The following is a 19266-nucleotide window of genomic DNA, read 5'->3' as shown; positions in this document are numbered from 1 at the left end:
TAAAACACACATTCTGAAGGCTTTCAGAGACTATCTGCAAAAACTGTAAGACATCTTCTTTACAGTTTGTATAGCTTCATATTTTCCCCGACAGTGTAATGTGCTTTCTCAAACATTGTGTGGTTGCTATGTGTTTGTGAGTACTTATGTGTAAAAGGTGCTATCAGAAACATGACAAAATACTCAAATGTTGGTCGGAGTTTGTTGCACCGGTTATTTATGGTCTTCTTAAGTACTAATAAATAGAATGATTACTTTGTGTGTGGAGTGTTTGAGTAAATGTGACAGATTGGTAACTGCAGACGTAATCACCAGGGACATGGCCAGCTGGAAGCTTGCTAATTGGAGCAAAGAATCAGGAGGTCAGGCTCCAAGAGATTACAGTGAAGGCAGCAATGTGAATCCAGGAGGGAACACATGTAAATACTACCCCTCCACACCCATCCTATGCTTTAAATATGGCAGTGACACTCTTACAACTTTTAGACCCCAGCAACCAAAAAAGTCTCCACTAGTTACTGAAAATCCCAAATTAATTGCTCCGATACAAACAAGAAGAAATGTCATAACTGAAGCTCTGCCGCATGGATAGGTCAATATCGCATAATATACATATACAAAACTAACAACTGAGAACAGTCAAGTGACTCATCTGTGAGGCGATTGGATATTCTAAACAGAAAATTCTAAAATAATGGCTAAAAGTGAGTTATGTCATTTTTTGTAACCATACTGTCAAAAATGTATGCTTCTACCTTCTGAAGCTGGTCCCGAAGGCTTTTAACCTTTGACCTGTCTTCTGGTAAAAAAAAAATGTGCTGCCCCAGCTTCAATAGATCCAGTGGTGTATTCTTTTAACAAATAAATATCTGAGAAACTCAGGCCTGAAGACAGCGTGTCCCAGTTGGCTCTCATCTCTGCTCACTATTTGCCCTGCTTTCTATTTCTGGAAGCTGCATGAGGCATGCAGCCACATACAGTACACAAACACAAACACACACACACACACACACACGCAACATTATTGTGCCAGTCACTATTAAAAGCCACTGGATGAGACAAACACATGCTCCTCTCTTCCAGGACAATCCAATCCAACGTGCGTTTGTGATGTGTGAAATCATTCGATGCAGCTTTGTGTTTAAACATCCCCATCCTCTCTCCAACTACTACTACCCAAAAAGTGAGAATATAGCCCTCACAATACAGTTTGCCATGGGGGATTCAATTAACAGCCTTGGTTCATACAGAATCTAGCAGACAGGTACTTTGTGTAATAGCCTGAACCATCTCTTCCCATTACATGTGTAAAAACCTGTATTGTAAATGCAGGCTCTGGATGTGGATGGTCTTCAGGTCAGGTGAGATTCATTTCCAGAGGGGCTCAGAGTATGGAGTGCTCTTTAGGCGGTCACATGGATTTTAAATCAGCGAGGTAATAGGCTGTTCTTGTAATGATCTATAGCAGCTTGGAGTTTACGTTTGAAAAGCAAAATAACTTTCTAATATTTAATATGGAATAATTTAGGCTTGTCAATCCATACGAAAATATCCCATATGATGCGATTCAGGAGGTCCAGATACAAGAGGCTGTTACAACACAATTATATAATAGCATATTGATGCCATGGGAAATACAATACATCACATTGAGAGTGATAAGGTCACACAATTGACTTACATTCATCCTATCAAGAATATATATGTTGTTATCATTTTGTGAAGTTAGGGCACAGCACTGATCCCTCAACTTATTTGTATAAAAATGCTCATTTATATAAAGGGCATACGGTGCTACCTGAAGCAGGCACCTGCAGTCTGCTTGCCCTTGCATCCCCAACCGGTGCCAAAAAGTGAGCGAGACTGGAGGATAAATACCGGTACAGCAAGTCACATGCATGCCGCAGTCCCTGACAACACCAATCCCCGTTATTATGCCAAGCACATATCAAATACGCACGATTATATACAGGCCGCTATATCCTCTATAATTTACAGGCCTGTTGTCAACACTGAGATAAACACAATATTACAGTATCAGATCCCAGCTTACGCGACGGGCGAAACCTCCATCAAGCAACGAATAAATACGGTGTTTGTTGTTGTTGTTTTTTAGCTTACCTCCCTCACTGTGTATCTTCTTGGCTCTCCGGTTGAAATACATCTTGCTGGGGGTGAACGAGTGTCGGTGAGGCTGGGAGGAGGAGGACGGAGCGGTGGCATGCTCATGGCTCACCGACAGAGCAGGGGAATGCTGCTCCGGGCCCAGTCTGTGGCCGCTGCTGCTCAGTGATCATTATTTCTCGGATAGACGCCGGAGGTAATGTTGAAGAGGGCAGCTTCGGTCAGCATCGAATCACACGGAATGAGGAATGAGCTACTTCCCGTTTAAAGCTTTCAAAATAAAGTACGCTTGACAAAGGGAATGGGATCAATCTTAAGTGTAATGATTTAAAAAATACGAGTTTTACCCGATAAGATCCGTTTCGCAGTTTAAACATGCAGCAGTACAATTGTATATAGGATTAGGTTCAGTCTGTTCACCCAGATTACATTTTCAAGATATTTCATTAAAGTAAATACAAAATATGGTGCCAAGCACAGAAAAGCTTTACAGGCTAGAGGAAACTGGCATGTAAAGGTGTCATTGTGATGTTTTTACAAATGTGTGTTCAAATATCCCACAATTAGATCTATATTTTGTATTTACTTTAAGCAAAAATAAGTTTTTAAAATGGTCATGTATCAAAATGTATCCCCCTTATGATCATCACATATCTCGGTTTTTGTATAACATGGAAGCTAGTTATACTATTTCTGATGTCCTGCTATTTTAGATACTGTTTTGTTCTTAGTCACATTAAACTGCAGCTGAATTAATTCAATCAAATAACAGAAACATTTATTAGGATATGTTTAGATAATTGAGTCAATTAATCCTTTCATATATTTGTCATGAAAAATAATAAGAGGTCAACTTGTAGTTTAGAAAATTATAAAGAGATTGTTTTATATTCTTTGATTTTGTAAACACAATTATTAATTGAGAAAATAAGAGGTATATTAATGTATAATGAAAATAATTGCTAGTTTCAGCCCTGCATTTACCAAGTAAGTTCAACAGTATGATTCACATTATTAAGAAATTAGCTGTTAACCTTTATTTTGAAAAACAATTGTCAAACTTCCGGCCCTGTATCTTGCTTTCTTGTCGGTTTTGGTGCCCATTCATTGAGCCACGGGGTCGCGCATCGTATGATGTGACGCGTGCGCGCACCAGCCCCTAGGCACAAAGATTGAAATAAAGCTGTGTTTTTTAAATGAATAAATATAGCGTAAAAGATTTTCGTATTTCCATTTTATGAAACAATTAGCTTCTGAGGAAACTGAAATATGGCTCAAAGAAATAGACATTTATTTTACAGTAGCAGCAGTTAAATTAGAGGTCTTTAACTTAGGTCGTCTATTGACGCAATACTCAACAGGTAGCCACACAGCAACATCGAGGTAACGTTAGCTCAAGTTTGCTAACAGTAGCTAGCTACGTTTGCCACCTTAAGCTAACGTTACAGGTCAGTCGATGGGCTGTGTGTTGAATTACGGGTGCATTTTGTTTAGAAATGTAACTTGTCATTTGTGAGAGGAACAATGGGTCATTTAATATTTAAGTAAGTAACTAAAGTAAGTTCAACTGCCGTTGACCTAAACTTGGTGGACACGAGCGGCAAAGGAAAACCGTTACTCCACATTCTGAGTATTTAACGTTAGCTAGCACTCACCTTTTAACGGCAACGTAACTAAAAACCACCAAAACGTGCTTTAAAAAAAATAATCCACTTGTTTTGTCTACATTTGTATGATTGGTTTGTTCAATGTACATATTGTCGACACAAATTGGATAAATAGAAGCAGCTTGTTGGTTGCTAGGGCGGTTAGCAGCTTGTTGGTTGCTAGGGCGGTTAGCCGCTGAAATCTGCCGGGGAAAGCGCTCGCGCTCTCAATGGTGCGCGCGCACACACACAAACAGTATGTACCCATGTACACCAGATTTCCAGGCATAACAAAGCTGCATTTTATTCCATTGTTGAGAAGAGAAGAAAACCCATGTCTTCATTTTATTACATAGTAACATTTTTATCTTAACTGTTTACTCTCATCACATTGTAACATAATACATATTTCAAAAGTTGTTTCCATCTTATTAAATAGGAACAGAATAAATATTCACTTCTGAACTCAGTGGCCACAACCTCTCCAAAGTCTTCAAGGTGTACATAAGCTGAACAGAAGCCTTCTAAGAACCCGGTTTACTGGGACACTGGCCTTTTCCTTCAGAACACACACAAACTCACATGCACACAAACCATAAACCATACACATTTACCCCACTCTCACACACACACACACTTACATACATCTGTATTATTCCTGCAGTTTTATCAGTGACTGTGGTGTAGTAGCTCCTGTGTACTGTTATTGTTGATGTACAAAGTAACCCTGGTGGCGACACACAGACTGGGAGGTTCAGCTAAATAATTTACCTGTTCTACACTAGTAATGCCAATATCTGCGCATGTAACGTAAAGAGCGTACAGGAATATCATATTACTAACACTGCCTCATTCAGGTGTTGCACTGGGACTAAAATAGACTGCAACCATTGTACTGTGACAGAAAATGTAGTTTTGGAGTCAGAGCTGCAAAGGTTGCGCCAAACATGAATCATTTTCTAATATCTTCCTCGCAAAGAATTATTTTTAGAGTTAGCTGGACAACTGCAAAAACACTAGAAAATCTATTTTTATTCTTTCATCCAATGCTCCAGGTTTTTGCTCTGCAGGTGCATCAGGCTAACTACTCAATGCAACTTCATGACACAGGTCTCTGGGGTCTGTCAGGTATGGAACAGCAACAGGAACCAAGAGGAAACATTGATTTCAGGGTAAACAAGACTTTGTTTTTAAGTGGAGATGATAATCAGGCATTACAATGTAAACAACAATGAACAGCAAAACAAACAATACTGTCTTTTCTCTCCGTATTGCACAAGTCATACTACATGTTACATCTCTGAATTCCTGATTATCACATGCCTTCTGCATTTTATTTGAATTGTGCTGCTCATATGTGTAATGCTAATGATTCCAAAGTCACGGACTTTAGTGGGTGACTTTTATGGATTCATTCTGTATTGCAATTATATAGAATAAGTGTGTGGAAAGGGCTTAAACAAACACTACTAGACGTACAGAATAAAACTTATTTCAAAATTAAATACATAGCTCATACACAACCCAATAAATCATACATTTCTTAACCAACTGTAAAGGGACACTTTAAAATGGATGTCGCAGCTTTAAAATGGTGATTGTTTAAAAAAAAGAAAAAGAAAAACTTTAGGTTTTCTGCTTCCATTTTAAAACAGATGGCATATGAGGAGCGGCTTGCTTTAGAACCCTTAAATACAAGCAGTTTTGAGTTATTTACAGCTTATACTGAATAAATCAAGTCTAGCAGTGATTTGTGTAGTCCAGTTGTGACAAAGAGACGTCACATGTATCAGACATTAAAGAGTTAAAGTGAGACTAAACAGCAGCGGCTACAGGAGCTCCTTAAGCATTAATGCCATCCATTGACATTGGCCTCTTAAGCTTTGTGACAGAGACCAGTGAAACAGGTCATAGGAAGAAGAAAAAAAAAAACAGTAATAAGTTGCTGAAAACAAAGTCTAAAAAAATAAAGTTGTTAATTCTCTGCATTTATAGTTTATTTTTTCTGCACTTTTGGTTCAACCTTCTTCAACTTCAACACAATGGATATTTTCAAAGAAATTTAACCATGAAAGCGCAATGTACATGCAAAGCCCACTTGGGTCTGCTCAGTTCAGCCAGCCAGGAACTTGATAGTTGTGTTTGTGAGCAAATCGGTCAGTCATGATGCACTGCGAGTATGGGCTGCCTGCAGATGGGGCAGGTGTTGTTTTCAGAGAGCCAGCGGTCGATGCAGTGGATGTGAAATTCATGGGAGCAGGGCAGACGCCGCAGCTTGTTGCCCTGGGCATACTCATTGATGCAAACACTGCACGCACGACCCATCTCCCCTTCCAGGTTGGCCTGACCATAGGTACGTGTGGATAGATTGTCAATCTGCTCTTTGGTCAGGCCCCTAGGGTGTTCATCATCCTCCTCATCATTAAGCAAGAAGAAGTGCGCCAGTCGCAGGATTGGTAAAGTACCGTTTTCTACCAGGTTGTTGGTGTCTCTGCTGGTGGCTCGTCCCTCTGTGGTGCTCACTACTGCTGCTCCGAGCCTGGCCTGCCCACCCTGGTTCTCCTCACTTCCCACCGGTCCCACCCTCTCCTGATCCACCCCACCTGTACCAACCTGTCCAGCTTCGCTCTCATTTGTATGTAGACGACTGGCTTGGCTGGTGGTACTATTTGTAACACTAGCATCTGTGTGGCTAGGTGCAACAGTTTCAGAATCAGCCTCTGTTTCCATTAGGGAGCTCAGCTCCCCAAATCCGGTCATGATCTGGCGCAAGATGGAGCGCAGGGCGGTGGAGTTGGGTTCCCCTAGGCCTGTCTCACTGATGCGCCTCAGTGGAATCCGGATAGTGCTCACATAGGTGCGGATCCCAGCTCGCTCAGAGCGGGAGATGGTGCGTCTAAATCCACCACTGTCACTTTCAAATGTGACGGTATTCTCAGCAACCCGGGCACGAGAACGCGTTCTGCTGGCGATGCTGTCCCGATCGCGATTTTCACCAGGTCGAATCCTTCTGACCTGCAGGTCCAACATGATAGTTGGGTGCCTTCGCACCGCTGAACTTCCAGCTCCCACTACATGCGATTCACTTTCCCGTTCTCCGGTCTCTACAGCTGGTTCTATTAGAGCTGTAGGTTCTGCCACGGTCTCCATGGAAACAGAGCTTGTGCCACTGCCTGGCTCAACAGTGTGGATGCTAGAGCCACTGACACCACTGCTTGATGGTGGAGTCGTACTGGCAACAGGTATTCTGTGCAAGGGGGAACGACTGCGCCTTGACAAGCGTGGTGAAATCCCACCCCCTGCAGCAGCCCTGCGTGCACGGCCACGTGATCGAGTCCTACTGCCACGTGATTCGTGTCCCACTGCTGGGGCCTGAGACCCAGACTGCGGTGACACGCGGGGACAGTCTATAGAAGCAGACGTATCATCACTGGCCTGCTCCATCTCTGCATTCAGGACTTGCTGTTGCAAAGGTGTAGTTTGATCCAAGAGGAGGGTTGGGAACCGTAGGTGGTGGTGCCAAGGAGTGCAAAGTGGCACTTCTCCTCTGAGCAGCAGCTGGGGCGGCAACTGGGGCAGGAAGTGCAGGGGGGCTCATAGAAAGAGTGGTAGTGGTGCTGCGGGTACGCCGTGTCTGCATCCTCCTACTGAGGGCTGGGCGGGGGGTGGGGTATGGAACTGGCCTTTGCGTAGATGAAAGGCGAGGGTGGGAGAAAGAGGAAGCAGTGCGTATAGAGGGTGAAGTTGAGTTTGGGGCAGTCACTGGCAGCTCTGCAGTGTCCGCAGTGTCATTATGCTCCCCCGGCTCTGGCTGATCATGGTTAATGTTGATCTCCAGACTAAAGCGGAATTCTCCACTGTTAGGGTTGGTCCGGCTGACGGCACGCCATGTTTGGTTGCCACTCTGCCCACTGCGAGTAGCATTACCAGTGCGTCTGAAAGTGTTAAGCCACTCCAGTAATGAGTCCCCATTAGAAGTTTCTGCTCCGGGCTCGGTGCCCCCTGTAAAAAACAAATATGGGTAAGACTGTAAACTAACATGCATTCATCCCAAAAATCTATTCTCTTCTTAAGGGAAACGCTAATAAAAAGATTGCAATTTCCTGGTGTCCACTTATGACGTTTTAGCCAGTTTGTTTCAGGCCACACTTCCACTATATATTATGGGATGTTGTTTGGCTTCTTAGTTAATCAACAGTGACTTAACCCAAGCCCTATTGCATTAAGATAGATTTGAAAAGATCAGATAGAGGGAAGTCCCTCCCCCTCCTCCCTACCTGCTCCACGTCTCCCTCCAGACCCTCTCTCCTCTCCCTCACCACTACCGCCCTGCTGTTCTCCAGAATCAGCAGTCTGCGAGCGCTGCTCAGTACGGGGCTGAGATGACATGCGCTCTTTTGCTCCATCCAGACGGTGCCGAAGCTCCTCAGCAGTCACCTCCCCTGTCAAACATATGAACATGGAGGCTGTCATGTGCTGTCAGCAGCAGTGGGTCAAGAAGAACTATCCATGCTCCTATAGTTGACGCAGATTATTGCTATCATACAGTCACATATTGTATTCTTTATGAACCTTCATCTGCTTGAAATACATGTGATGAAACATAACATAACAAGATGTGTCCCTCCTCACCAGGGGTGCCGAGCAGGTTGCTGTCTCTCATTAGGCGGTACTCCTCTTCACTCAATTCATTAATGAAATGATAGTATGCCTCCTCCCGACGAAGACGCTCAGCCTGCCTCCGTCGTTCGTCTCCCCCACCAGGAGGGTCCATCACCGTGAAAAGTGCTGGCAGACAAATGAGTGAGAGTGTCAGTCAGGGGTGGAATGTCATCTGAAGCTACCCACAATAGCCCTACATTTACCATTTATAAAATAATGGCTGAAGTCACACGTTAAGCTTCTGCAAATTCACTGTTCAAGTGGACATGTAATTATGTGATTACAATATGTTGTTCATGTAAATGGGTATTTGATTCTCTTTTGGAAAGATAAAGAATCAACGTTTTTCTCTGCTCTATTACTCTTACTGGGATGTATTAGATACTGTAGCAATAATCAAAAGCACGTTAGAGTTGTTTAATTACCTTAGCCTTAAAATTACTAATTTCTAGCCAAGGACGACATCCATTTTCTATCGAAAGACTTCACCAGCAAAAGACTGAAAAGGGCTACAGTAATTTTGCTAACCCGAAGAGTAGCACCGTAAATTCATCCATTACGGCATCTGAATAAATGTTCAATTGCTTTACTGTAAGGAACAGCGAATACAGATCCGTATAACAACGTAGTGTTCATGTGAGCTAATGCTAGCCAAGTTACAACAGTAGCTACGGAAGGCCATGTTGAAGGCAGGGGAATAAAGCAACAAAACTGGCGTTGTCATCCTGGTTAGCCACCAATCACCGGCCTAGTGTTAATGACGGACACGCCAAGCGTCCAATCACGGCTCTACAAAAGGCGGGCCACGATAAACTAAACGGAGGTCTCCTCCATGTAAACGCAGAGCAAAGAAGGAAAGACAAAGAATCCAGTCAGCTTTATGACATAATTAAATAATCGACATGAAAATGCCTGGCAATTATTAACTGCGTTTCCGCCCAAACACAACAGTCAGTTTTGTGGACCTTTCAAGAATGCGAAGTGTCATTTTGAATGCGCAACGCTTTAGTTGCTAAGCGAGCGCTAGCAAATTAGCACATCTAACGTTAGCGAATAGCAGTCCATCGACACTGGTGTTAGCCGACTGAATAACTCATTAGATATAAATATGACAAACTGTATTATAAAGCAGTTAATGTATACAGAACTTAACACTTAACCATAGCATAGTTTTAAAATAGATGACAATGACATTAAAAGGAATGTACTACCTGACAAAGCAGCGATAATATGGACGGTTTGCTTTGCTCTCCCTTCTCTCTCAAACCAAGATGGGACCAGTGGTGCTACATTACACTGTCCGTCAAAAACAACCTCCCTTGATACATTAGTTCCTAGGTAACACATCATCTGCAAAACATAGCTCATGTTTGTTGTCCAAAAATGGGCACACTGAGTGCAACAAAATTACTGTCGTAATTCATTCCCTTTTGCAAGACTTTACTACATTTCATAGACAAATATGTGGTTTTAAAGACATAATGCTGCTACATTATGGAGTACAATAGTTGACCACCAACAACATACATTTAACTTTATGTTAAGTATTAAATCATTGAGACATTTTGAATGCAAAACATTTACTTTTAATGTAATATTTGTGGTATTGCTACTTTTATATAATTAAATAATTGGAGTTATTTAGCACCCAAACTGCCTAAACAGCCAGTGACTTCAAACATAAAGTAGTAAAAAGATAAAAGGTGATCATTATTATTGTTTACCTTTGTTTCAAGTATTCAAGTATTCATATGTCAGTCATACACATGGTCAGCTACAACTGCTTTTACGAAATCTTGATGATATGGCCATTTAAAATATTGTATTACAATTAATTTATATTTGTATCTGTATATGTTGTTCTAGTGGATTTCTTTGCCCAATAAAGCACTCTGAATTGTCTCTATGCTTTAAAGGTGCAAATAAACATGACTCTTCTAAAAAGTATTCAAATTAGTATCATATCACTTAAATTGAAAACAAATGGATTATTATTTTTCTTTTATGCATATATCTTTCCATGCACCTATATTATAACTTTGAAATATGCCACAATATTGCAAAATATATTTAATATACGGCTGTTGTGATTGAATAAACTTATATGTAATTTCTAATTATTACGAGTGTGAATTTCCATTTTATTTAAGCTCTTTCTCTGCTGCGTCTGCAGGGCTGTCTACTCTTCACGACGTTTTGCGACAGTGCCGTACGTCAACACGTCGTCATTACAGAGTGAAGTGCGTCTCTTCGGAGCAGATACCGGCTGAGAGAAACGCAGCTACAAGAGAAAGGAATACATTTCGGGTTCGTTTTCCACTTGGACTATCTCCGAGCACCGTGCATCCCCTCCGGTACAAACAATTTACCCGGAAAACTCGATGTGGAAGCTGGGCTGAAGGAAGAAAGGCCCACGCTGGGGAAGGCAACTAGCTAGATTACCGAACCGAGCTCGTTGTAGTAGCCTAGTTGCCTCCCAGGAGCGGATACATTAAGCCCAAACAGGGGGGGGAAAATGGACTATGATTTTAAAGTGAAGCTGACTGGCGAAAGAGAGCGTGTCGAGGACTTGTTTGAGTACGAAGGCTGCAAAGTGGGAAGAGGTACCTACGGACATGTTTACAAGGCGAAGAGAAAAGATGGGTGAGTTGATGACCAGCAAGGCCTCTATCCTGTGAACCCTTGCCAGCCCCCCCTCCCTCTCCCGAATACATTGTACTTCTCTCTTTTTCTTTATTTTCAAGGCACTGTTAGATGAGGCTTGTTGTTACAGATTTATATCGAGCAATAATAACATTTATTGCAATTCCCTACACTGTCTGGATGCTGATGAAGCTCGTGCATAACAACAATAACATATGTTTCACTGTTGTGATTGTGGCTTCCCTTTCTGTGATGTTTATGAAGCATCTATTTTGTCCTGCAATATTTTATTTAGTAAACATAAGAGCCTTTGCAGGTGATTACAGGTGAATGTAGGATGCAGCAGGTGCACGTGCACGTTAATGGTGTCAGTGGCCCCTTTTATAGTATCTCTCATGTCTCTACTCCAACATTGAATTTTGATGGTTAACACTTGTTTATTTGTAGAGGAATTGTGTGTGTGTGTGTGTGTGTGTGTGTGTGTGTGTGTGTGTGTGTGTGTGTGTGTGTGTGTGTGTGTGTGTGTGTGTGTGTGTGTGTGTGTGTGATGTAATCTGTTCTCTAACATGTATACATATTTGGTCATGTTGATTTAATGCTATTTCTCTCCTCATTGCCCTTAACTTCATCCCACCTTCATCACTTTTTTTGTCTATTCTGTCGCTTTTTGTTTTTTTAAAGTCCCTGGCTGGACCTGAACTTTGTCCACTCTGGGCTTCATGGGCAGCCACCCACTTTCATTTCTATACCTTTTTATTTATTTCCCCTTCTCCCTACTGTTTCTGATGCAGCCAATTTTGACGCGTGGGTGTGTGTCAACTGTGCACCTGTGGTTAACCACGGTGGTTACGTAGGGGAGTCTCTGTGGAACAGGTGGGGGAATTGGGAACTAGGAAGCCGCACAGTTTTTCAACAAACTAGTGGCAATCTATCAACAAAAAATGTGTGCGATTTGTAGATGTTTTTTATTCGGATGTAAATAAAAAACAAAGTGTCAAACGTATATTCTGAAGGACCTCATCCACACGTTGGAAAGGACTTCAAATTCCCACAAGTGGCATTTTTTGTTGATAGATTGCTACTACAGTTTCTAATGTAACACATGAAACCATCTTAAGTGTGTCTGGACCAGAGCTGGGGAGAGCTGAAGGCAGCTTTAGCTACCAGGCCTATTATCATAGCTCGGACATGCTGGCAGCCGGAACCACACACAAGAGCCCTCAAGTGTTTAAAGATGTTCGTGTTCCCTTTAGGATCCTGCTGTTTAAGAGACTCTTGGAGCTAATTTGTGCTGCAGCAGTTGGACGAAGCCTGGGGAAGCACAGAGCATGAGTTTATGAGATGATTTAGTTCATAGGGAGGGAGGGGCTATAAGCAATTCATTCAAGTCAGAGCCAGTCCCAGTGCTCTGTCCCTCGCCCGCTGCCAGACGGGACCTGTTTCCTCTCCCCCTGTTTTGTTTTGAGCCTCAGAGGTGAGCTTGATTACACAAATCTGGAGGTAATGTAATTCAGCCTCTTCTCAGAGTCCCTGAGCCAGCTGCCAAGTGCCCCCCTTTATGTTCCTGTGCAGACGGCTCTCAGGGGGCCCGCAGTCTGGTCTGGTTTTGATGTTGCTCTGTCTCTCTCTGTTTGTAGGAAGGATGATAAGGACTACGCCCTGAAGCAGATTGAAGGCACTGGCATCTCCATGTCAGCCTGCAGAGAGATTGCAGTAAGAACTGCCTGGATTACTTTGTCCCTTTTTGTTTGGTCTCTGTTCAACACCGTCATGCCGTTCCTAAGTGGCTTATGTAATAACCCAATTACCTTCACAAAGCTTTAGTAAAGTAAGCCACAGACATAAAACACAAGAGCTAGAAAGAATCCCAGAAGAAGAAAATAGACTCGTCAACTATACCTTCGAACACCATATTTGTTGTAATTGTTATTGTCTTGCATTCAGTTGTGCAGGTAACATTGTGTCCACCCTCTTGTTCGTATTATGTATGGTCAGTACAGTTATTTTAGCATTAATTAGCAGAAAGTGGCTATTTTACATTAATGAATTCTGCCATGAGAGTGTGTGGTCGGTCCTCTGAGTGGGTTTATATGTTGCAGCTGCTGCGGGAGCTGAAGCACCCCAACGTCATCTCACTGCAGAAGGTCTTCCTGTCGCACGCAGACCGTAAAGTATGGCTGCTGTTTGACTACGCCGAACATGACCTCTGGGTAAAATACACACACACACGCACACGCACATTATTTTATGTAAAATATTCTATACAAACATCAGACTTCCACAAGCTTGGGTTATACTGTCCCTGAGGCAATCTTGGAAATAAAACGAATAAGATAAATAAAACCTCAATGTCATTGTGCATCCATATGCATGTGGATAGTTACTATATTCACATTCTTTATCATTTCTTTATTAGTTAAGACCAATGCGTGCACATACTGCAGATTCCCACGACTGTATGTGAGTTTATGTGCGTTATATATTTTATGCCTCGTGCTTTTTATTTATTTTTACATGAGCACAAAAGCACAGACATTCACATTCACTGCCAGCCCATTGTAAGTAAGGAAGCTCGACATGCTGCTAATTATGCATTGCAAGTCTCATTAAAACACACACACACCAAGAAGTATTCAACATTTGGTAGTCAAACCTCTGCTGCACGACACTTGGCAGGTTATCAGCACTGAATTAAAGAGCCACAAAGCTGCAACTCTCACATTCCCCTCCCAAAGAAGTGGAAACAAACATCAGCCTTACTCAATAAACTTTATATTTGTGACCATACCAATGTGGAAAAGCTCACAAAAAGATTTGAGTCATCACGTTCCCGCACCACAATCACTATTATCTTCTTTCTGTAGCACATTATTAAGTTCCACAGAGCGTCCAAGGCCAACAAGAAGCCCCTTCAGCTGCCGAGAGGAATGGTCAAGTCTCTGCTCTACCAGATCCTGGATGGCATCCATTATCTCCACGCCAACTGGGTCCTCCACAGAGACCTTGTAAGAGGATTGGGGAGGGCAGGGAGGGAGGGGGGTTAAGGGAAAACAAGGCAGCAGTTGATGAGAGATTGTTTTGGGGCAGAGAATAGCGTCATGTGAACCTGAGATATGGCTCATCATGTGCGTTGATGAATGATGCTTTGTTAACAGGTTTACGTCGACTAACATTTTTCATTTACACTTTTTCTACAATATTCTAAATCACAGTTGTTTTAGTGGAACGTTATATAAAAACTGGATTTTAATTTCACATAGTTGCAGTTATTTGTGCTCTAAAGGAAACGTGCAGACATTGTTTCTAGTGTTGCATTTGGTTCTGTAAAAATAAGAATTAAAAAATATTCTCATATCAGTTTCAGGTTTTTACAGATTTAATTGTTTGATTGGAAGCCAAATAATCTGCCATTTACACCCACAGTGACGTGGAAATGGTCGACCTCCTCTCCTGTGGGATGCAGTGTGCACATTATGTCCACTAGAGGGCAGCAGTATAGTTACGCACCACCTGCAGTGCTGTAGTATCTGCAGGTCTTAAAGTCTTAAAGCATTTCATTCAGTTTCCTCAAGAACAAAATTCTGAAAATGTATAAAATAAATACTGTATTTCTAAAAGCCTGTTTTGTGAGCTGTCAGGGGGAAGTTACAGACTGTATATACAGAACGTACTAGTTATAGGAGCTCATAGTCTCACACTGTTGTAAACAAACTTAGATTAATTATAATTTTATTAGTTTATCCATCCTCTCGATTCATGCCACTTATCCAGGTCACATTAATTGAATTAATTATATTGTTGGGAGTTATTGTTCCTGCTGGAAAGAAAGAAATGTGATTATAAGTATAACAGATTCGAGGCCTGATTGTCCCGACTGGTTTTCATCATACTTTGTCCGGTATGATCGTGAAACATGTTTAAAACGTTGTATCTGTCTCTTCCTCAGAAACCAGCAAACATCTTAGTGATGGGGGAAGGGCCAGAGAGGGGTAGAGTAAAGATTGGTGTGTATAATGTCTCCTTTTTTAAACATTTTCTAATTCAGTTATTGTGAAAGTGTGCTCTCGCTTTACTGACTGTGTTTTCTGCAGCGGACATGGGGTTTGCTCGTCTCTTCAATTCACCGCTGAAGCCTTTAGCCGATCTCGACCCTGTGGTGGTCACCTTCTGGTACAGAGCACCTGAACTACTGCTGGGGGCTCGGCACTACACCAAAGCCATCGGTGAGAAGAGTGCATCGGCATCTGTCCGTGCGACTTCCCCGTGTGTGAACGCGAGCAACCAGTTCTACTGACCTCCAGTGTTGAGCTAGTTTTGCTTTTCCTTCAGACATCTGGGCGATTGGCTGCATCTTTGCCGAGCTGCTGACGTCTGAGCCCATATTCCACTGTCGCCAGGAGGACATCAAGACCAGTAACCCGTACCACCACGACCAACTTGACCGCATCTTTAACGTCATGGGCTTCCCTGCTGGTGAGAGTGCAGTGCTGCCAGACTCTGGGGGGGGGGGGGGGGGAGATACTCTCCAAATGCTACATTTTCAGATGGAAATTAAGGGAAATAAGTAAATCTGATTTTCCAAACGATGTACTTATATTAACGTTGCTCAGATGCTACTTTACAGAAAGTGAGGCCGATTATTTCCCCAGTCTTCTCAAGCTCCTTTTGTCTTTAGGCCGTACTGTGGTCTGTTGGCTCTGAACACCAATCCACTAACACGATAGATGAAGCCAAGTCACAAACTTTCACTCGCAGCGCTACATTTGGGCCTATATTTTCCAGTTCACTTAAGCTGCTTCTGATCTACCATCTCTGCTGCTCCAGTTGTGTAATTCTGTCTAATGGATTTGATATGCGGGAGAATCGAGCATTACAAAATGTAGCATCTTGGGAAATTGAAATTATATAAAAGCTTGCAGATGTCATTTACAGAAGAAAAAAGAGATCTGTAAATCAAAATGGACCAAGATGCTCTTGATATAACGAAGGGTTTGTACTTAAACAGATTGTAATCCAGAACCTGCAACCCAAATAATCTGTTCATGGAGGGAGGGAGGGAGGGTGTGACATGGTGTAATCCTGTCTTTCCCTCATTTGACAGATAAAGACTGGGAGGACATCAAAAAGATGCCAGAACACTCCACGCTGATGAAAGACTTTAGAAGGAACACGTGAGTCTGCACAGAACCACTGTCCTAGTTTTCTGAAAGATCACAAACCAAATGAGAACAAAGCAAAGTGCTACGTCTGCTGATTTGTTCTTTCTCTATCACAGATACACAAACTGCAGCCTTATAAAGTACATGGAAAAACATAAAGTCAAACCAGACAGCAAAGCATTCCACTTGGTGAGTTAGGAGGCCTCGGTAATGCACGTCGTTTGCATAATTTATAGACATTATGCAGTTAAAATAGTCTGTCATTACTTCTATTAATGTTATCTTGTTGCATTAAAGCTGCAGAAGCTGCTCACCATGGACCCCATCCGGAGAATCACTTCTGAGCAGGCCATGCAGGACCCCTACTTCTTGGAGGAGCCCCTGCCCACCTCTGAGTGAGTCACTGCACACCGACACACTCAGACCGACAGTCTGCATCAAACTCTTTGGCTTGAGTCACATGACCCGAGCCAATTGGCGTCGAGTCGTGTGAATAAAGTTCACCGGCCTCTTTCTTTTCTTTCTCCAGTGTGTTTGCAGGCTGTCAGATTCCCTACCCCAAGAGGGAGTTCCTGACAGAGGAGGAGCCGGAGGACAAGGCAGACAAAGTAAGAAATGTAATCCAAATATTATTCATTATTATTATATGCAGAAATATATATAATTAATGCATTTACATATACAATACAATGGACTTGTTGTTGTTCTTTTATATTAGAAAAACCAGCAGCAGCAACAGGGAAACAACCACACAAATGGGGCGGGGCACACTGGCAACCCTGACAACAGCCACGCCCAAGGCCCGCCGCTGAAGAAAGTGCGAGTTGTCCCGCCCACCACTACCTCAGGTGGCCTCATCATGAACTCAGACTACCAGGTAGGTCTCTCCTCCCTCAACGAGAACATATAGCGCTCATGTTAGATTAAACTGTAAACCTTTAAACCAAATACTTTATTAGTTACTGGTGTAGAAAGTGACACGGCACTGGGAATTTTGGATTTTGAATTAAGTGCTTGAAATTGTAATTGCATTACTTTCATAATAAATGACTATTTAATATATAACTGAATGACCACCTCTGACAAAGTGAACATTGTACAGCTGTATCTAATAAAGTGGTCACTAAGTTTATGTACGGAATATAAATGTGCAATTTACCACAACTGTACGGTGCTGGAAAAGCTTGAAAAGTGCTTGAATTTGACTTTGGAAACTGTTGTGAGTCCAAACCAAAGAGTTTACTTCATATGATTTAATGTCTTCTTGGTTTCTTTCTCCCTGCAGCGCTCCAATCCACATGCTACCTATCAGAACCCTGGACCAAGCACATCACTGCCCCAAAGCAGCATGGGATACTCCTCTACCTCCCAACAGCCGCCCCAGTACTCCCACCAGACCCACCGCTACTGAGACCCCCTTCCTAATCCACACACCCGTACATACACTTGTATACACACACACACACACACGTGCCCACCTAAACAAATGTACTGAGGGATATGGTGGGGATGTCAAAGGCAACAAACCACCCCGCCCCGCCCCACCCCACAGAGGGCACTTTCTCTCGTTAGGTCAGAATGACGGCAGCCTACACGTCTTCAAGATAACACACCCACAACAAAATAAAAACCTGATGGGTGAAACACGAGGGGGGAGGATTAAAGGAACAGATACTTTGGTCAATCTAAACTGTTTCTGTTACTCGGATGTAATCGAACCTGCCAAGAGAAGATGGGTTGGTTTGGGGGGGGACACGTTTTACTCTGCTGTGTCATCTCCGCCCCTCTTCTTCGACACGTCTCCACACCCCGACCCCAGCCAGTTACCCACTTCCCGTTGAAGCTTGGATGAGACAGAAAGCTGCTATGTGACTCCCATTTATTTTGTGTGTTTGGCCCTGTGAGGGCTCAGCTGAGGACTGAACTGAGCTGCTTTGAAGCATGCTGGGTGATGAGGAGCCCCCACAGCTGTGGCATTGAAAGTTTTTGTTCAGAAAGGACAAAAAAAAAAGGTGACAAAAAAAGATTTTAGTAGTTAATTTAATCTGTTTTCATGGCAAGTGTGGCAAAGCAGCTGAACGCTCAGCTGCTGTACGCTGTGGGCCAGCCTTACAACATGACAAAACAACCAATCGCATGGAGGACGGCAGGTGGAACATGCATTGTACTGTATTGTATTGTATTGAAATATTTTACATGAAGCAAGTATCCTGACAATAAAAGAGGAAACATTGAAATTGTGTGTATGTGCAAGCAGCTAATGAGTAATGCAACTATCTTTGCGTTTATCTTTCTTTTCTTTTGCCATTGCTACATCATAAAGCTCGAGCCAGAACTATTTCTCAAGAATTCAGAAAAACTCCATTCGCTGGCAGAACATGTGTATAAACTTGCTCGCTGGATAAATGTTTAATTGTGACAAGCACTTTTAAAAACACCCCGTGTCACAGAAAGCTCACCACATTTTGTCTCTTTTTTTTTTTTAGACACCTCATTGTCCTTTATTTTTAATGACTCTTTGATATGTATGTCATTTTAAATCAGCAGACTTTAAGCTAAACAGGGCTGCAAGAAACTTATTGCAGTAAAAGGTCTTTACAATTCACCTAAACTGCCCCACTTTCTCATACTGTATATGTGGGCTTTGTTATTCATGGTTAAATCAATTATATATGTTAAACTGACTGCTGTATAACATGAAGGATGTGGCTTTCCTCCTTATCCAGGAATATAGTGCATTTTCAATAATGAAAACTCCCTTTGCAATGGACCAGATCCAGTCTACAGCCTTTTCCTCGCTGTCATCTCCCTCCGATGGCTTTTGTCTACAAACACACCTGGGAGAGTAAAGCACACATCTAAGTATAGCAAGTCCTCTTATTGAACCTTTTCCTGCAGGATGCTGTCCCAGCTATTTAAATCTGTTATACAATACTATCCTTCTCAGCCTCACTGTTTCTAACCTCATAAAAACCTCACTCTTTTCTGCTATTACTCGTTATCTAAATAGGTCTTCATGTCTACAAAATCCC

At 42.4% G+C, this 19266-nt stretch overlaps 3 protein-coding genes across 4 annotated transcripts in view; 1 reads left to right on the top strand and 2 right to left on the bottom strand.

Annotated features, from left to right (window-relative positions):
• atp8a2 (ATPase phospholipid transporting 8A2) overlaps positions 1-2374 on the bottom strand; it is a 44097-nt gene extending 41723 nt beyond the window's left edge. The window contains exon 1 of the mRNA XM_029458224.1: positions 2122-2374. Coding sequence (XP_029314084.1) covers positions 2122-2164 — 43 coding nt within the window. The 5' untranslated portion in view covers positions 2165-2374. The remainder of the gene's footprint in view (positions 1-2121) is intronic.
• A 1674-nt stretch (positions 2375-4048) lies between these two features.
• rnf6 (ring finger protein (C3H2C3 type) 6) lies at positions 4049-9763 on the bottom strand. Its single transcript, XM_029458045.1, is given in 5 exon segments — positions 4049-7226; positions 7228-7772; positions 8048-8212; positions 8403-8558; positions 9644-9763. Coding segments are annotated over 4 exon segments (2151 nt in total). The 5' UTR covers positions 8545-8558; positions 9644-9763; the 3' UTR covers positions 4049-5927.
• Positions 9764-10622: 859 nt separating this feature from the next.
• On the top strand, positions 10623-18510 carry cdk8 (cyclin dependent kinase 8). 2 transcript variants are annotated; one of them, XM_029458109.1, is made up of 13 exons: positions 10623-11075; positions 12713-12788; positions 13175-13285; positions 13940-14080; positions 15022-15079; positions 15167-15298; positions 15405-15548; positions 16177-16246; positions 16351-16423; positions 16532-16629; positions 16764-16842; positions 16953-17111; positions 17520-18510. In XM_029458109.1, exons 1-13 carry the CDS (start codon positions 10948-10950, stop codon positions 17643-17645), a joined length of 1395 nt encoding a protein of 464 aa, XP_029313969.1. In that variant the 5' UTR covers positions 10623-10947; the 3' UTR covers positions 17646-18510. The 2 variants fall into 2 exon arrangements, with proteins under 2 accessions (XP_029313969.1, XP_029313968.1); XM_029458108.1 differs by having other exon boundaries at positions 16764-16851.
• Positions 18511-19266: the final 756 nt, after the last annotated feature.

Source organism: Cottoperca gobio, chromosome 20 (genome assembly GCF_900634415.1).
Source record: "Cottoperca gobio chromosome 20, fCotGob3.1, whole genome shotgun sequence".
NCBI classification, from domain to species: Eukaryota; Metazoa; Chordata; class Actinopteri; order Perciformes; family Bovichtidae; genus Cottoperca; species Cottoperca gobio.
Note: the sequence above shows the minus strand (reverse complement) of the source record. Positions and strands in the feature narration are given on the sequence as shown.